We start from the raw sequence: 19,341 nt of genomic DNA, 5'->3' as shown, positions 1-19,341 counted from the left end.
GGAGGCCCAAGCCTTCACAGAGGCTGGGAAAGGGAGTGGGGGCCGGGAGGAGGCTGCTTCCCACCGCGGTGATCACCGCGATGAGGAGCAGCCCTTGCATCCTTCCCGGCGTGGGAGCAGGCCGAGACTTCCTCCCAAGCCGGGAAGGAGGAGGAGGACAAGGTTTTAAAATGTAGGACCTTAAAAAAAAGGTCCTACATTTTTAAGCCTTGTCCTACATTTGTCCCGGTTCGGAGCTCCTCAGTTATGGCAACCCTAGACTCATATGATCTCATGATCTGAATCAGGGCCTCCACTTCAACTATTTCCCACCTGACTGCTGAGCTCCCTTGATCCCAGAAGGTGGCAGTGTTATTCCTCTTTGCAATATTGCATGTCTAGGCTAAGCAAGAAGAGCCAGGCAAAAAAAAGGATAGGCTCATCCAGGCCATATTGTGCCATGTGGCTGCTGAAGTGGGCAAGTTTTCCTGGCAAAACACCTTGTGGGGCATCCCACCTCCAGGACAAGCCTTTCCTTAAAACCTATCCAGTGTTGGCCATACAGACAATAACATCCAAATTCCGCAAAACGGTGAGGCCGTTGTTGGGCCAACCAAAATGTGCAAAATTCACGATGCAAAACTTTCAAAGTTTTCCAAATGCAATGGCAGAGGTTACTTGAGAAATGCAGGGTTCCCTAGCTAATAAGGGGGTAGGTAGCCTTGCAAAGGACAGAGACAACCGATCTCAAAAGGAGTGTCTTTTTGTGTTGATAATGGAGTTTAGGTTTTATTTCCTGGACTTTAAAACTCTATCTGCCAGAGTCCACAAGGCCAGAAGGAATAACCTCTGCCTGGATGGATATCCCTCCATGCCACCCTAACTGAGAACAACCACATCTGGACAAAATGTAGGCCTGTGACTCCAACATGGTCATATTTTTCTTTCTCTTGTATCATTTGTAACATCTTTGCCTTATGAAGAGGCCGGTGGAGCTTTGAAAGCTTGCAACATGGGTCTCAGAAGAAGTACCTTTTTATATTGGTAATCGAATTCAGATTTTATTTCCTGGAATGCTTTGTTCCCAGTGCCCCATGGCCAGAAGGAGAAAGGACCCGCTTGCAAAGCTCCCCCCACAACACCTCAACACAAAACAACACAACAACATCTTGATCAAATGCAGGCCTGTGAGTAATATTGCCATTCTATGATTTTTTTTTCCTCCCATACAATTTTTAAAACACTTTTGCCTGATGAAGAAGCCAGTGGAGCTTCAGAAGCTTGCATCGTGTACACTATGTTGTGCCTTTTTGCTGGTTAAATAAAGGTATCACTGTTTTGTGCATTTTGGGTGGGATTGTCCATATATATTGCTCTATGGCCAATGCAGCTCCCCTCTGAGTAGGTAACATGCAGTTTGTGCCTTTTGGTTGGTCCTATAAAGGTATCCTTTGTTTTGTAGATTTGGGGTGTACTTTGCTACAAGGCCAACAGGGCTACTACTCCTGATGGATAGGTAATGTGTACTTGGTGCCTTTTGGTTGGCTCCATCAAGGCCTCCCTATCTTGTGTACTGTATTCTGGATGTTCTTGTATTTTTGCTACACAGTCAACATGTAACATGTATTTTGTGCCTTCCGTAAAGGTCTGTCTGTTTGGTGGATTTGGGGTGTTGTTGTCCTTTGCTACCTGGCCCACAGGGCTTCCTCATAAAGGCCTCATGGCTTCTGTGGATTTGGGATGTTGCTGTACTACAGTACTTTCCCTCTGGGCTGCAGCAGGAGGCGCGCGAGGGCAGGAAGGAAAGAGGGAAGGGAGAAGGAGAGGGAGGGAGGGAGGAAAGAAGGAGGGTCTGAGGCAGTGGCTTTAGGAGGGAGACACACCTCGGGAGCCCAGCAGGTAAGTGGGGAAGGAAGGAAGGCTGGAGGGAAAGCAGGAGCCCCAAGAGGTGGAGGGTGGCCAAGGAGAGCAGCTGGAAGAGACAGGCTCTGCCGCCTCCTGCTGCTGATGCTGCTTTTCCTCCTCCTGCTGCGCCTTTACGCAGGGTCTCTCTCTCTCTCTCTCTCTCTCCTGGCCCAGCTGTTCCCCTTTTTGGGAGGCTTTGAGTGACAGGGAGGAGGGCGAGTGGGCCTTCAGGGAGCAAAGCCCCTCCTTGGCTGAGCAGGCGGTGCCTCTGGCTCCTGGGAGGGAAGAAGAAGGAGGGAAAGATTAGAAAGAAAGGAAGGCCTGGGGAGCAGAGGTCCTCCTTATTTCCCTTTGCCAGGATCTGCTGCTCTCCATTTCAAGCCTCCTTCTCTCCAGGAGGGAGTCCAAAACTCAAAGCTTAAGAAGCATGGTTTTAATGTTTCTAGGGGTGTTTCTAGTTCAGGGTGAGCAGACTATTCCTCCCTTTCCAGGACCAGTCCTCCATTTCAAGTCTCCTTCTCTCCAGGAGGAATTCCAAAATGTCCTCCCTTTGGAGCATAAGCTTAGGAAGCATGGTTTTCATGTTTTATATTTAATTTAATATTTAATATGGTTTTAATATTTCTAGGGGTGTTTCTAGTTCAGGGTGACCAGACTATTCCGCCCTTTCCACGACCAGTCCTCCATTTCAAGCCCCCTTCCCTCCAGGAGGCATTCCAAAATGTCCTCCATTTGGAGCATAAGCTTAGGAAGCATGGTTTTCATATTTCTAGGGGTGTTTTTAGCTCAGAGGGTGACCAGACTTTTCCCTCCTTTCCAGGATATGTCCCCCATTTTCAGGCCTCCTTCTCTCCAGGAGGGAGTCCAAAATAGCCTCCATGTGGAGCATAAACATAATAAGTGTGGTTTTAATATTTTAGGGATGTTTTCTAAGTCTGAGTAACCAGACTATTTGTTTCTCTGCTGAGAGACAAGAGAAGAAGTACTTTATATCTCACCACACAAAAGCACAGTCATTCCCTGAGACATCAAATGGTGCCCTGAGGCACAACATTTCCTAGGATCTAAAAAACCCCTACAAACATTTAACAAAATCTCTCTCCCTGTATGTACACTGATGTGTGCAAAGGGAATTCTTCATATGTTCATGGGCCTAAGCTAAACGCCTACAGAAAGTGCCAGGATTCAAAGCTACCTGGATCACATGTAATTTGTCTTGGAAAGCCTGCTACAGATATAGTTCTAATGCCTGATGATACAGCATTTTGACTTTTGGGCTGGGTTTCTGGAAGACCAGGGCTTGAATCCTTGCTTGGTTTTGGAAACCTAGTGGGTCACCTTGGGCATGTCACACTCACTCAGGACCTTATTGCATTATACTCTTAAAGCAGGGCTAAGTCGCTTTAACCAGTGTTGCCAACAAGCCTCGAACAAAATTCCTGGAAATGTCTGTCCAAAACCCGCTGAATCCCCCCAGATCACACGGAATATTCAGTCACAATTCCCGGAAAATTCCCATAATGTTAAAATGGCAGATGTTTTGCAAATAAACGTAAATATAATTGAATAAAAATAATTGTAACTTATTTCAACTCTCAAAATCACCATTGAACCAAACAAAGAATCTTTCAGTCCTTTAAAGATATTTATTTTGACATGAAGGAGGTTCAGGAAGCTTTGTGCCAAATAGAAATGTGTTCAGATGCAACCACACTGCAGAAATAAATCCAGTTTGAAACCCTTTTAGTTGCCCTGGCTCAGTACTAGGGAATCCTGGGAATTGTCTCTGGAGTCTGGAGTGAAGATGCAGCCTGAGTTGGGTCCAAGACACACTGCAGAAATAATCCAGTTTGAGACTGCTTTAACTGCCCTGGCTCAGTGCTAGGGAACCCTGGGAAGTGTAGTTTTGTGAGACATTGAGCCTTCTCTGTCAGAAAGAGCTCTGATGCCACAACAAACTACAATTCCCAGGATTCCCTAGCACTGAGCCAGGAGAGTTAAAGTGGTCACAAACTGGATTATTTCTGCAGTGTTTTGGACCTTCGTTATTAAAAATGCTCAAGGTCCAATCCATACTGCAGAAATAATCCAGTTTGGGACTGCTTTAACTGTCCTGGCTCAGTGCTAGGGAACCCTGGGAATTGTAGTTTTGTGAGAAAGAGCTCTGGTGCCACAATGAACTACAATTCCCATGCATCTGAGAAAATACGCTTAAGTCTAGGAAAGCTCATGCTGCCAACTTTTCTTTCAGTGAGACTCAAAGGTGCTACAAGATCTGTCTCACTATCATCATCACCATTATTATTATCATTATTAAATCCAAATGCAGCTGAAGAAGTGGACTTAAATTGGCAACACTGATATCCTGTAGACTCATTCTCTGGGGCTGTGATCTGGAAGTGTGGAGGCAATTCCCTTGTCAAACCAGGGAATCCTGGGAATTGTAGTTTGTTGTGACATGTTGAAACACTGCTTTTACTGGCAGCCAGGGCTCCATGCATGGAATTCTGGGCTTGGTGGTTTGCCCAGAATCCCATCATCGCAGGGAGCCTTGCAGTTAGAAGCAGTGCCAAACTGGATTATATCTGCAGTATGGATGGCAATGGAAAAGGGAACGAAAAGAGAGCCACAAACCAAATTCTTGGAAGACAGGGCAGCAGGGGTGCCAACTGACCAGGTGCTCTGCCCATGCTCAGAGGCATATTTAATCACTAACACACACACTCAGGGACATCGCATTCACATCTCACAACCCAAATGGTCCTCACAGTACAACAACAACCCTGAGAGGTAGGCTTGGGGCACTCTGCCCAAGCTCAGGAATTCTGAAATTCAAATGTCACTCTCAGGCAGACACAGAAGTCCACAACATCAAGCCATGATACCATTGTCAAGTATTGCCTTTGTGTGCCTTAAAACTTATTTCTTACTTGGAAATCCAAGGCAATTGGGATTAAGCCAGCCAAGATCCCTCACTCCCTGCCTCTCTCCAGCACTTTTGCCCCTGGAGCCTAAGAATGCCTGAGGGGGGGTGGCAATAATCACTGTCCTCTCTCTGATTGGCTGAACTATTCCTCCAAACAGTTGGGGTTGGTTGGGCTTGCTCCGTCCTGGCTCTCAGAGGGAGTCATGAGAGAGAGAGAGTTTTCTCCAGCCCTCTTGGCTGAAAACTGTTACACTCCAAAGGGTTTTGGTTGCTCTGCAGCAGGCTGCAGCTGAAACTGGCCAAAGGCACGGAAAAGGCACTGAATTAGAGCAAGGCGCGGAAATCACACGAAAAGCTCTGAAAAGTCACCGTTTTCGTGTGAAAGTCGCGAAATTGGCAACACTGGCTTTAACTGCTCTGCCTCCTGTTGCATTTTGGGGTTTGTAGTTCAGTGAGGCTTAAGAGCTCTCTGGCTAAATATTCTAAATGCCCCTTCCTAAACTACAAGTTCCAAAATGCAACAGGAGGCAGCCACAGCAGTTAAAGCGACATAACCCCGTAATGCAATAAGGTCCAAAGTCTCAAATCTGAGCAAATCACACCAAGAAAATCTTATGATAGGGTCACCATAGGGCTGTCATAAATCAGAAACAACTTGAAGGCATACAACAATAACAATATAGGCCAAGAGTAACCAAATTGGCCCTGTTTTCCACATCCTCGATGGGCCAACTCCAGTGGTCCCAACAGCTATTTTTCCTCTCCCAGACATACTACGGGCTGCACCATGCTCCAAACAGTGGAAGTAGATGTTAAACCTCTTACGGTTCTTAAAATGGCTTGACAAAGAGGCTCAAGAGGGAGCTTATTACTACGGTCTCCATTTGGTATTGCTGTCACCTTGCTCCAAGTCTGAATCCTGGCACAAATGAACTCCACATGTGTCCTTAGTGCACTGTGTGAGAGTGGGAAGAGAGAGGTGGAATGTCAATTTTGAATTGCAAAGCCTTTGGTATTTCAAAAGGATATTAGGGTAAAGAAGGAGAGGAAAGACTTCTTTGCAGAAAAGTAAAGAATTACTCTTTACTGTAAAATATGAAAATTAATAATAAAATGGCAAAATCAATGTTTGGTTTTCAGAAGACACACACACAGAGTCCGCTCTCCTTATCGGCAGACTTGTCATCTGTGGATTCAACCATCCACAGACAGCAAGCCCCTGTTTTCATTAATGGTGGCACGTGCACGCAACCGCTCCACCACTAATTTTAATGAGCATGCATGGATTTTCATATCCATTTGAATACGGAGGTCTGACTGTACAGTATATGTATATATATTCAAGCCATGGATGGTTGACTCTGGAGAAAAAATCTGTGGCTGTGGAGGGCCAACTGCAATGTATGCAAATGTATTTGCAACTCTGTTTTCACACTCCATTTTTGCTGTTTTTTAAATTACCACAATCTGAATGTCTGTATTGTATGTAGTAGAGTTGTTTCCATTTACAAACCATTCTAATGGGAGCATGGAGACCAGTAACATATTTTAAAATGCTTTGCTTTTGCTGGTGAACACTTCCTAACCTTTCAGCCGATTTCAACCTTTTTCAGTACCTTTGACTGTGTCTACTTTGCTTTTTCCTCTAGACTTCTCATCATGAGTGTTGACTGGTTTGGCTTTGGTTATGCTGCAATTGTGGCTCTTGGAGGGGTCGTGGGATACATTCGCAAAGGTAAACATTGGAATAGTAGTATGCAGGACGATTTGTTGTTCTTCTTCTTCTTGGTATTATTATTTAAATCTCACCTTTTTCCCAGTGTGGAATTCAGTACGGCTTACAAAAAACACATCATTAAAAATTCACATAATAGAATTGGAAGAAGGGACAGTAAAAGTAAATATGGTTAAATGGATGCAGGATCTTGGAACCAAACCCCAGTGTATAACAAGGGTCCACTGTATATATAAACTACTGAGATATATTGCCGCTCATAATGTAATTACAAGTAAGCTGTTATTTTAAATTGAAAAAATAAAAAAATCACATAATACAAAAGTGAAAAAGTGATTAAACTATCAAAAATAAAACCAGTTAAAACACACACAAAACACCAGCACAAGAAAACATTGATTAGTCAATTTTTGAAACAGAAATGTCTTCATTTCTCTGTAGAAAAAAAACAGGAGGGTGCCACTCTAACCTCTCTGGGAAGAGAGTTCCAGAACCTGAGAGCAGCCACCAAGAAGGCTGTGTCCATGTTCCCACCAGATGTTCCTGTGAGGGTGGTGGGACAGAGAAAAGAGCCTCTCCACCAGATCTCAAAGTATAAGCTGATTCCTAAGGGATAATACAGTCCTTCACGTAAACCAAATGGATATCTGGAGACTGGAAGAATTATGAAGCAATTACAGTTGGCCCTCCACATTTGCGGATTTGACTTTTGCGGATTTCATTATTTGCGGTTTTTATTAGTATTTTCTGTCAGGAAATTTCTAGGTTCCCCAGCACAACTCTACCAGACGTTGACCATAGAGTTGTGCTGGAGAATCTACAAGTTTCTAGAGAAAACACTTCTCTAGGCATTTGTAGGTCTTCCAGCATGATTCTATGATCAACCTCTGGCAGATGATGACAATAGAGTTGGACTGGAGGACCTAGAAATTCCTAGAGAGTGTTCTCTCAGGTAAAAAGAATAGTGTTGTTGTTGCTTTTTTCATTTTTTCCACATTACCAGGGATCTTTAACCCCTAATCCACTGTACTGAGGAACCAACTCAGTTCTACAAATCAGATGCTGGTATTACTCGGGTTTATTGATTTGTATGTGCTGCATTTCTTAGAAAAGTTTATCTCTTATTTTATGCTCAGTAGACAGAACTGTTCAGTGTTAACATATTATGAATTTGTTCGGAGGGGGGCGGGGGAGGAATCCTGAAAATCCCTGTAAAGTCTGAAAGTACTTTTTTCCCCTTCTGCATATTCTGTGGAATTATTGAGATCAGCTGCTCTGTTGTTCTTTTTGTGTGAGCTAAGAAGCAACAGTTCATTATTGTAATTGGTGAACTAAAATAAAAAGATGATAATGGTCAGAATCCAAGAACACTGATGCAGCTGTACACAATCCAAAACCTCCCCTTCCTCTTCTCAGTTTCGTACTGCAGCACCTTGTTTTCCACACCAGAAAACCTGCTGAGGAATTATCCAGACTTGTGGCTTCTATATAAATGCAGCATGAAATACTTTGAACCCTCATCAGTGTCAGTTAGCTGTCCACTCCTCAGCATGAATTGCTATAAAAGAGAAAGCTCATGTTTTTCTGTGTTACTGGTTCTTATGTACAGAATAGAGAAAAAGGAAAAGAACATAGAAGTGTCAAATTCTGTGGCTTTTTGTCATTGTCTTAGAATCACAATCTGGAATGGACTACAAGGGTCACCTACACTAACCCACCACCTTGCAGAAATAAAAAAAAATAAAGTACTCCCGAGTAATGACTATCCAACCTCTTTGATAGACCTCCTAAGAAGTAGAGTCCACCACCACCCCAGGCAATCTGTTGTACTCTTAAACACTTCTTACCATCAGGAGGTTCTTCCTGATTTTTAGGTGGCATATTTTTTATTGTAATTTAAACCCACTGGTTCCTGCCCTAGTCTTAAAGAACAGCAGAAAACAAGATTGATCCATCTTCTGTGTGACACCACTTCAAATATTTAAGTCTCTCTCTCTCTCTCTCTCTCTCTCTCTCACACACACACACACACACACTCGCCATCTTCTCTTGTCTTTGTCATTCTCTTTAATCATTTAATAACCATTCAGAACTGCTAGCTACAAGATGAGATCCGATAGTGACATGTTGGAGCATAGCACTCCACCAGCATTGCTATGATAAGTTTCCTATTCCAAAATTGCACAAGGCAGTTTGGCAGTGGCAAGGAGCACACCCACAGCCAAATAGTGCTGAAGGGGAAAAGGAGGTGCTTGCAGTTGTGTAGCTAGGAAACAAGGAATAGCTATTATCCTTTTGGCCTTCCAGTGTAATACTTGTGGATACAGGAGAGGAATGATCCTCTCCCCCTCCAATTGCACCCAGTTGTTTCCCCATCCTTTTAGCAACTGTTTGGTTGTGGATGCTGCCCCTCAGTACTATAAAGCTTCAGTTGCAGCAGAGAAGGGGGCATTGAACAAGGAGATATATGGGTATCCCCTTCTGCAACAACCATTAATGTCACCTCTAGGATTCTAGCCCAAGTATGATTTTTAATAACTTAGTTTCAAATTCCAAAAGTGATTGCTATAATTTAGAAATTGAGTTGTTTTTTTTAAAAAAATTATGAGTACTTTTCTCTTTTTCTTTGTTTTTTGCTTCTTTTTTCTACATTTTCCCACTTTTTGATACTAAGCTTGTATATATGTGATTGCTATTGCAGGCAGCAAAATCTCATTGATTGTTGGTCTCTTCTCTGGCTTGATGGCTGCTTATGGTGCATACTGGGTAACCCATGATCCCAGGGATGTGAAGATTTCATTGAGTAAGTATCCCTTTTGACAAGAAAAGCACCTTAGAAGAAAGGGTTGAAACACACTCTTAAGAGCATTTGCTTTACTACTGTAAAACAGAGGTGGGCAGCTGTGGAAGCCTAGCTGGCCATATTAACCACCTAGGAAGTCTTGGCAAAAATGCATGCAAACACTAGTATGGGGACATGTTTTGGGTTCAAAAAAGATCTCTTCTGGGCCTAGATTTGACCAGGGGCCCCACAAAATGTGGTGGAAATGCAACTCAAGTGGATACAGTGGTGCCTCGGGTTACGAAATTAATTCGTTCCGCGGCCGCTTTCGTAACCCGAAAAGCCTTCGTAAGCCGAATTGCCATAGGCGCTAATGGGGAAAAGCCGCGTTTCGTGCGAAAAAAGCCGAAAAAAAGCACCAAAAATTTTCTTCGTATCCCGAAAAAAAACATTCGTAACCCGGAACAATGATTTCCTATGGGATTTTTTCGTATCCCGAAAATTTCGTAACCTGGGTATTTCGTATCCCGAGGTACCACTGTACTTTGGAGTACTTGGGGGCAAACAAGTTTTTTAAAAAAATGTTTGCAAAAATTGGTTTTTGATCCAAATATGATGGACATGCCCTCAACACCCCTATATTTGGAGCCATTATGAGGCAGAATATTGGGGTGGGGGAATGGTTTGCAAAAACATGTTTTTGATTCTTGGGGCAGGCAGCTTTTATCATCACAAAAACAGCTCTGTGGCCACGTGGTCATGAATTGCACTTTGCCCACCCCTGTTCTAAAAGACTTAATCTAAGAGCTGGATAGCCTTAAAGTGTGAAGTATTATTTTTTGTGGCAGCAGAAATTATTAATTCCAAATAGATACCAATTACCAAAATCATCTTTGATTTTTTTTGGCTATGGTGTGCATTGGCTTTTAGTGGACAAATTAAAATGGAGTTGAGGCGAGAGAGCTGCTTGTTTTCTTTAATATTGGGGGATGCTTTTCATTTGGCAAGTGATCAATGGGGAAGTCCCTGCTTTGCTCAAATTTTATTTGTGTGCCATATTTATACCCCATAGGTTTCATACTTTCCAAACAGGTTCTTGAGTTTCCTTTTAAATAGCCTAGGGGCCAAACAAATGAGCAGAAAAGAGCAGCCCGAAGCTGCTACTTCTGAAAGCGGCCTGAGACCCCTCTGACCACACCACCCACTCCTAAGGCAGCCTGCATACTCACACTATGATTTCATGGCATGGCATCAAGCTGCACTGCTAGATTTTCCTTCTCCCCCCTTTTGCCCCCACCATCCATGTGCACCATTGCAGGAACTCACCACCGGCAACTGCTTCCTGCCTAGATGCGATCCCATTGGATGGCCAGCCCCTTTGATTATACACACAGTTACACCTGCGACCCTCCACTGGGCATCGGATCAGAGATGTGCCTAGTAAAACACTGGCAATGCACAAGCATGCCCCTCTCGCCCCCCTTTCACCCATGCCCCGTCTTGGACTGGCTGATTTCTGTAGGTTGTACTTATAGCCATAGAATGTGTCACACTTTCCCTTTTTTGAATTGCTGCCTCGACCCCTGGCTCCATCATTTTTAAACGCGTACCTGCACCAGTGCATTTATACACCACTTTAGGATTAGGGTTAGGATGGAGTGCTCCTTTGGGACTGGTCTCATATCAGGGCGTTTATATGCAGGGTTGAAGGTACACACTTTTTTGGAAGGAACAGTTTCTTGCAGGTTCTTTTTAAATCTGCTTTCCCCCCTTTAGTGCGGTCACAATGTAGTTTCTGGCCGCTTCAGGGATGTGCATAATCTAAACACCAGGCCCCCAAGCAGCTGGAAACCGCTTCTTTTGACCCATCAGTTTGAGGGCCTAGTGTAGTTTGGATCTTTGAGACATGGCTAAAAGACAGGTGGAAATTTTCTGTCATAATGAATACTACATGCTTGTTTGCAGTTACTGCTTTTCTTCTGACCATTGTCATGGGAGTGAGATTTAAGAGGACCAAGAAATTAATGCCAGCTGGAATCATAGCAGCTCTAAGGTAAACGGTGTCGTTTTAGACTGCAATCCTTTTCACTCTTACTCTGGAGAAAGCCCCATTGAACATAATGAAACTTCTTTTTGTGTTCCATTGCTTTTGATTGTGCTGCATATGTATTTAAAATATTGTCAAAAAGATGCTTTTCACTTAGTTTTTATCCCACTGTAGTCACAGTGGTGGGATACAGACCGCCCAAAAAGGGCGGTCTGCCCGCACCTTGTTTTGCTGTGCAAGGGAGCCGCGGTGGACAAACCACGCAGCTTCCTCGCGCAGCAAAAGGAACCTGGAAAAAGCAGGTTCTTCCTGCAATGCCATAAGGATGTCGCAGTGTGCCAATGGTGCACTCGTGACATCCTTATGGCAGTGTGACGTGTGGATGCTAAGTGTCTGTTGCGTCAAAATGGCGGTGCCCTCGTTATGTGCTAGGGGTGAGGCCAGTATGGGCGGTGCGCCCTCGGCCAACTCCTAGCACATGACGGGGGCACCGCAAAGGCCTGTCTGGATCGGGCCAATATTTCAAAACTTCTCAGACGAGATTCTGACTATACTGTAGTTATAATATGGCACTGAGATCTGGCATGACAACTTGAATGATCTGGAGGTCTGATAAAACAAGTTGCTGTGGTACCTGCTGGCAGTATATGTTGAGCACTATAGCGTGAAAGCTGTTTACTGTCATTCAGCCAAGTATCACACCTAAAACAGCTTTATTTGTGAAGGCTGCTAAAAGTATTTGCTCTACATATAGAGCAGAGGACTCATTAATTTGACTTTTTGTATATATGAACATGCATGTCTACTTTTACTAGGTGAGTGATGAGTGTAGTCCAGTACATAGACTATACTTAAGTGCAGATTTTTATCAAAGGCAGCCTTTTGCCTTAAAATTTAAAAAAGAAGAAGCAGTAGCATTGTCCTTAAGGCAATGAAAGATGGTCAGGAGTACTTCTGTAATCCTTGATAGGTTCTGGGAAGTTAAGTAGTAGCAGTTTGTGTTCTTCAGGCTTTTTCAGTGGAGAGTAGAAAATAGCATTTTCCCTTACTGGTCTTTATGGTGCAAAGAATAAAAATATTTAGAATAGCCATCCAGATGTTGGGACTGTAACTCCTAGCAATCCCAGCCAGTAGTGAGAAAGGCCACATGATTCCCACCTGTGATTTAAAATAACCAAAAATACACACACACATGGATAGGTTATGAAGTCATGATATTTCTTTTAAAAAATAAAGCATAGAATATTTGAAGCCATGCATGTGGGAATGTCAAACCTGTCTTAAATGGCAATATAACTGCTAAACTGATACCTTCATCTTACTTTTCCTTCCTTCCTTCCTTCCTTTTTTTTTTTTTAAATGTAGCCTTCTGATGGTTTTGAGACTTGTCCTTCGGCTGGTATGAATGACCAAAGCAGCAAGAAACAACGTTTATATCATTCGATGTGAACAAGCAAAAATTTCAACGCTTCCCATTCTCAGGGATTTGGTTCCAGACCACCCCTCATGCAGATGGTAAAAAACGCAGATGGACGTGTCCCATATTATTCAGTGGCAATTATCCATGGGCAGTCAAATCTGCGGATTCCCAGCCTGCTATTACTAAGGGTCCACTGTAATGTCTCTATAAATCAAGTACCCAAAGGCAGTGTTACTCCTTGTAGATTTGGAACTAGATTCTTCAAATTACATTGTGTTTTTAGTGCCATTTTCCTGGCATCTGTGTTTTTGCTTACAGTGGTAACTAGTTTGTTCTTTTAAAAATCTTAATTCTTTATATGCTAAGGAGCTTTCAATTCTACCTTTCTCCCACAAAAGATAAGTGGGGGTCACAGGGCCTTTGAAACTCAGGTTAGTTGTATTTAGTGGGCACACAATTTGTATAAAGTCCCAAATAACAATTTTTGGAGAACATGTTATGAAGCAATGTAATATGGATCATGTAATATATTGCTGCTCACTTGCTGACAATTTATTAAGTTTTGTCTCAGTAGCACCAGAAAGATCTTTATTTTGGAAACGCAGTAATGCTTGTCTCCTAAAATCCAACATGTATAAACTGCCAAAAACCTGAAATAAAGAAATTTCAATACTTTGAAGCCATACCTGTGTGGCTTTTGACTTTAGAATATGTCAGGGTTTTTGTTTTTTTGAAATATTTTGATATTTGAATTGCATGGAAGAAGAGACATATGACTACAAGAGCAATTGGGATGCTAGAACTAGTTTGTCTGTTTATATCCCTGAATCCTTGCTTTCATGGAACCGCAACTTTTCATCATTACCCAAAGAAAGGGCATGCCAACTTTCCAAAGCTTTTGTTAATGAGCTAAAACTTTTATTATTGTTTTCTTGAGAAACAAAAATAAACCTATCCTACCACTGAAGAAAGAAGTGTCCTTTGATAGTTAATGCACGCTATCAATGTAGGTATTACTTTCAGACAAAATGCTTAGAATTACTCAATGGCTACCATCCTGCACTAGTACCTCTTCAGCTGAACTGGTTTGGCCATCTGGTTTTCTGAAGTAAAAACAATGCATTGGTTCATATGTACCTCAGAAACCACATTGGAAAATTACTTTGACTGAGACCTAAGCACACTTATGCAAATGCACCAGAACTTGCTTTTAAAAATGAAAATCCTCTTGGTGGCATCTGTTACTGAAACAAGATGTTATAACTGTAAGTACTTTTTCAGACATTGCACAAGAAGGTATTAAGTACTTCCTTGTGCAGCAGTTTTGCTTGGCTGAGCATAGCTTTCCATTTTGATGTAGTCACTGATTGCCTACAGGGTTGCACCAGGAAAAAGCCTTCCTGCTATTGCCCAGCTGGTTACTGTTGCCCTGCTGGACATCTGTGGGACCTAGGTGCAGGTGTGTTGGTGAAATGCTATGTTGTACCAGTTCCAAAATGCAAGCCAGAGATGCAAAATGCCAAAGAGTGCAAACAAATACAGTTAATCAGCAATGAATGAGAAGTTTATTCAGTTGTCAAGGCAAGTATCTTTGGTCATAATTAAGTAGTTCATGCTGGTGATTACTATGATGGGATATAATTATTTCATAAAAATTTAATTCAATTATGAATTTTCTAAATAACTGTTTAACCCCTTCTAATATGACACATGAATACATTTGAGATGGATTCCAGTTTATTCTTAACATTGCTCATGTGGAGAGACAGCGAGTGATACAATGCCTGTTTATGAACCTGGGCAGTTCTGCTCTTCCGAATAATGTAAAGAAGGCTTAGAAATATAGTGCCTTCAAATAAGAATTCTTATTTACATTACTGAGTACAGGATTTTTCACAGGTTCAAAAGCATTTGAGATTATTCAAGAGGAATTATCTATGTGTGTGCATGCATGAAGATAATATTTCAGTTCACATGGGCCTTATAATTAATAGTACAGCTGGAGAAAAAGAGTAAAATGGCTAAAATTATGCTTTGCAAGATCATCCACAACTTGTATTCTCAAATGCTGTAAATCTTTCCAATTTGTGCAACAAGCTTTTCATCTGTGGGGGGTTTTCTCAGGCCACCAGGCTGCAGGAATTTCTTAATTGTGGGGATGTTGCTTATTCTTGTTTTGAATGCCTAAAATGAAAAATGAAAAAAAAATCATTTAAGGCCAAATGTACCAACATGGCTGGGCTTACTTAAAAGTAAAGTATTCTAGGCATAGTGAAAAGGTTATTGCCAACAGTTCCCCTGATCATTACATTTTAGGATTTTAAAAACAAAGTTTCAAATGCTATTTGGACAAGAGTACTGATAAGAAAGCCATTTGCTTGTCAGTCTGTAGGGTCAAGACCTTGGTTTTGTAAGCAATCTCTCAAAGGTATAGAGGAAAACAGAAATGGTTTTACAGTCTATGTCTCAACTAATCATGTGCTGCATGTCAATGGCAAAGAAAAGAAATGCTACTTGAAAGAAATGACAAAGTGAAATGCTACATATAAACATGAAAACTCATGGTCATTAGTAACAATACATATATTGTTAAAAGTTTGTTTCCCATCCTTATCCTCATCTGTTCCAAATGTATAGAATAAAAATGGATAGGTTGTTGATGTGATTGTCACAGTAATTCCCTGTGCTCCAGCACTGTCCCAAAGGTAACCAAAAATCCTAGCTGAGTAATGAGCAGTGGCATCACTGAAGGAGTCAGTCAGTAGAACTGTCACCATCCTAGCCTGAACTGAGAGAAGAGCAATGTAGGGTTCAAACCATTTACTGTTCAGCGATAAATTAGAATCTTTTCAACTTCAACAACAAAGATGGACAAGGCTCTAGCAAACTCAGCATGGGCACATTTAGACTACATTTGGACTTCATAAGGAGAATCTAGCAGTGTACAGGAGAGCTAAGAAATTTCATGGTGGGGACAGGTAAAGCAGCATTTGTTTTCCCATGCTCTGTGTAAAAATAATAATTTTCTAGTGCTATCGATCAGAATTATTGATTGATATGGTCACCTTTTCCATTTTCCTCTCTTTTGTGGTTAAAAATAAAGGAAAGGAAAAGCAATGGAGAAATAAAGGTTACAAATGGAAGACAGCACCCCCTGGACTGTCTGTAAAGTTCAGTGAATGAGGCAGGACAGTTACATAATAAAGCAGTCTAGGTTTAATTTTATTTGCAATCTGATCTTTCACTAGAAATGACAGGCAACAAGACTGTGATCTTATGTCTGCAAAACACGTTCTGGAGCACTGAGCTGCAGTTCTGTGTGCATGCTGAAAATCTAAGTTTTTATATGACAAGCATGGGTAGCATTTGGTTAAAATTAAGCCAATCGAATCGGGAGATCCCAAGTACCCTTAAATGTAAAATATAATATTAATATAAGAGAAAGGGGTAGACATCCATATACACACTCCCCCAATGTCATAATCTTCATTGCAGTCAGTGACATGCTAGGTACCCAAAACACTGATGAGCTACTGTGATAAGCTACAATTACAGTTCATGAACACATAAACCACCTTACCCCAGTATATCATGTCATTTCCCAGAGATTAGCACTTACCTGCAGCAGAGGAAATTTAGAGAGAATATCAGGCTTCACCTCTGCTGATTCAAGAATAGTTTCAAGCAGATGTACATCTGCCCAACTAAACTTGTTACCAACAAGAAAATCTTGACCATGGTCTTTTAAAACCTATGGAAGGTGAACAAACCAAATTAATGTTGACAGTGCACAGACCTTGGAGTCACTCAATCTAACAGAGACATAAAATCATAGAGTTGGAAGGGGCCTTATGGGTCATTGAGGCCCTGCTCAATCCAGGATCTCCACTTAAAGCATCCCCAGCAGGTAACTGTCTAGCCTCTCCTTGAAGATGTCCAGAGAAGAAGACCCCACTGTCTCTGGGCCAGAGGTTTCCAACCTTTTTGACTTGTGGAGCCCTTTTCAACTTGAGAAATTCAACTTGGCAAATTTCCATTCAGAATGTGATTTCTAATTTTCTTATTTTGATTCTTCTTTTTGTTTCTTATTCTTTAATTTCATTCCATTTTTTTTCTATCATTTTCCTGGAGTGGCCACAGAACACCTGGGAAGTGCATGCAGAGCCCTAAGGGCTCCTCAGAGCACAGGTTGGGAACCACTGCTCTAGGTAATTGGTTCCATTGATAAATAGCTCTTAATATAAATAAGTTCTTTATAATATTCAATCAAAATCTACTCTCCTATAACTTCAAATTGTTAAACCTGATTCTACCATCAGGAGCAGCAGGGAACAGGCCTGCCCCCTCCTCTCTGTGACAGCCCTAGAAGAGTTTAAAGAGTACAAATGTCACCCCTCAGTCTTCTCTTCAACAAGCTGAATTTGCTCAGCTCTTTCAACATTTCCTCAGATGTTTTATTGTCCATACCTCTTATAATCTTTGTTACCCTTCTCTGAATCTGCTCCAGTTTCTTTATATCCTTCTGAAGCACTCAGAAATGAATGCAGTACTCCAGATGAAGCCTGACCAGTGCAGAATAGAGTGGCACTATAACAGTGATGGTGAACCTTTTACAGACCGAGTACCCAAACTGCAACCAAGACCCCACTTATTTATTGCAAAGTGCCACGTTCCTCTGGCTTTCTAGTAAGAAACTGGGGTAAACTCTGTGCTAGGGCAACAGCATGTGTGCCCACAGAGAGAGCTCTGAGTGTCACCTCTAGCACGCGTGCCATAGGTTTGCCATCACTGCACTATAACTTCCTTTAACTTGAAAACTATGTTTCTATTCTAGTAATTGTTAGCTCTGCCATTCAGTTATAATCTACACATTGCATATGCTCCAACTCATTACACAGAGACTCTTAACACCTCAGTCCCTGTATATGTCTACTTTGATATAAGTTCCTTTGGCTTACTCTCAGGAAATCAGGTATAGGGTTGCACATAGTTAATACAGGCATTACCCCGCAAAAGGTGCATTTGATCATATAAATGGTTTTGTGTGATTTTGTGCTGCAGTACAAACTTTGGTCCAAAATCTTTGCAGGTTGACAGCAAAGTCCAATGATACATGTCCTGCAAAGAGATCTTACTGTCTTCCATTCATTCACGTCAAAATCCATATAGCGGGGAATTCCTCTAAGCCTTGAAACAGATGAACCATTCTGCAGTTTCCTGCCATGTTCGGGGCATAGTGTTTAAATAGTGCACTCCCTGAACACAGTGGGAAACTACACTAATGGTACATCTTCAGAAAAAAATTGGACCAAAAAGGAGCAGAAAAATCTGCTCCGTTTTGGCAGCCCAGTTCAGGATCATGGCAGTGGCCCAGATCAGTGCTAGACACGTGTGATCGCTCTGGTCCTGTCATGGTTTATGCGGCCCATCTGTTTCAGGACAAAGCTGCACATTCCTAAAGTTATAGAATATTAGAGTCACAAGTGTTTGCATGGACCATGCAGTCCAACTCCATTCTGCCATGCAGGAACACACAACTAGAGCACTCCTAACAGATGGCCATCTGTTTAGGATGGAGAGTACACCACCCTACAAGATAGTCTATTCTGCTGTCAAACAGTTCTTATAGTAAGGAAGTTGGCTGGAATTCTTTATGGCAGTTAGGTACAGGTACTCAAAATCTCTACTTAGCCCCAACTAGGGGCTATGTAGGGACCATGAAAGCCCCAAATTGCAGTTACCAGGCAGCTGCCACTGCCATCAATGAAGGCCTGTCCCTCGACCAGTCAGGAAACAATTGACTGAAGTTCCCACTCCATCCCATCACAAAAGTGCAAGTGTTTATTGCAACAGGGCTCCTGCTTTTGCCTGTCTCACTGAAGATCATTCACAGGACAGGATGGGACCATCAGTCAGCTGCTTCCTGAGCAACAGGGGGACAGACCCCCCCCCCCATCATTTGCCATCCCAGCATGAGAAGGTTGGAAGGACTGGGCTGAGATCCACTGTGTAGCATTGTAAGTGTGGTGCTTACATATATAATCTCTCCTACAGGATTCTAGCAAATCTCTTTTCTTGTAATTCGAGTTCATTGGTTCTCATTCATGTCTCCAGAGCATAACAAGCAGCAGAGAACAAGCCAGTCTAAGCCAATGCCAGACTGTGACTTACTTTCTCGTAAACTGGGAAGTATCTGGTTGTGGCTCTCTCAATAGTTAGAGCTTTATGCTGTTCTTTGTCGTCAGTCTTGAATGGAAGGTACATCAGCATCATCAACAGATCACCTGTTCCTTCCACATACATGTCAATTCTGTGGGAAGAAGGGAACAATGTAGCAGTTACTTTTTTTTTGGTTGTGTTTGTCAGGATGTGCAAGTTAGCACAGTAAGTTGTGACTAGATGAAGGTGTAGCAAATGGCAGGTGTAACCAGAATAAGGTAAACCTGCAATTACTAAATGAGAGAGCAATTGGCCCATTAGGCCAAGTGGCTATTATAGCCAATCTGCAGACTGTAACTGCTTTGCAAGTCTGCTGGGTTTCTGAGAG

General features: G+C 42.2%; 3 protein-coding genes across 3 annotated transcripts in view; 2 read left to right on the top strand and 1 right to left on the bottom strand.

The window, feature by feature from the left end:
• The window catches only part of LOC121919898 (glutathione S-transferase A3-like), an 88,485-nt gene that overhangs the window by 63,251 nt on the left and 5,893 nt on the right, over positions 1-19,341 (top strand). The gene's annotated exons all lie outside the window — the stretch shown is intronic.
• TMEM14A (transmembrane protein 14A) lies at positions 1,797-13,477 on the top strand. The gene is made up of 5 exons (XM_042446899.1): positions 1,797-1,878; positions 6,460-6,545; positions 9,247-9,348; positions 11,293-11,380; positions 12,740-13,477. The coding sequence occupies exons 2-5, from the start codon at positions 6,470-6,472 to the stop codon at positions 12,777-12,779; spliced, it is 306 nt and encodes a 101-aa protein (XP_042302833.1). The 5' UTR covers positions 1,797-1,878; positions 6,460-6,469; the 3' UTR covers positions 12,780-13,477.
• LOC121919899 (glutathione S-transferase-like) overlaps positions 14,341-19,341 on the bottom strand; it is a 6,323-nt gene continuing 1,322 nt past the window's right edge. The window contains exons 2-4 of the mRNA XM_042446898.1: positions 18,966-19,104; positions 16,414-16,545; positions 14,341-14,978 (exon numbers count right to left, since the gene is read on the bottom strand). Of these exons, the coding sequence (XP_042302832.1) occupies positions 14,856-14,978; positions 16,414-16,545; positions 18,966-19,097 (387 nt within the window). The 5' untranslated portion in view covers positions 19,098-19,104 and the 3' untranslated portion in view covers positions 14,341-14,855. The remainder of the gene's footprint in view (positions 14,979-16,413; positions 16,546-18,965; positions 19,105-19,341) is intronic.

Source organism: Sceloporus undulatus, chromosome 1 (genome assembly GCF_019175285.1).
Source record: "Sceloporus undulatus isolate JIND9_A2432 ecotype Alabama chromosome 1, SceUnd_v1.1, whole genome shotgun sequence".
NCBI classification, from domain to species: Eukaryota; Metazoa; Chordata; class Lepidosauria; order Squamata; family Phrynosomatidae; genus Sceloporus; species Sceloporus undulatus.
This window is presented reverse-complemented; position numbering and strand designations above follow the sequence as displayed.

Coding starts and splice junctions, on each gene's coding strand:
- TMEM14A (XM_042446899.1), top strand. CDS start 6,470: ATGAGTGTTGACTGGTTTGGCTTTGGTTATGCTGCAATTGTGGCTCTT. Junction 9,349..11,292: donor GGATGTGAAGATTTCATTGA/GTAAGTATCCCT, acceptor GCTTGTTTGCAG/TTACTGCTTTTCTTCTGACC. Junction 11,381..12,739: donor GGAATCATAGCAGCTCTAAG/GTAAACGGTGTC, acceptor TTTTAAATGTAG/CCTTCTGATGGTTTTGAGAC.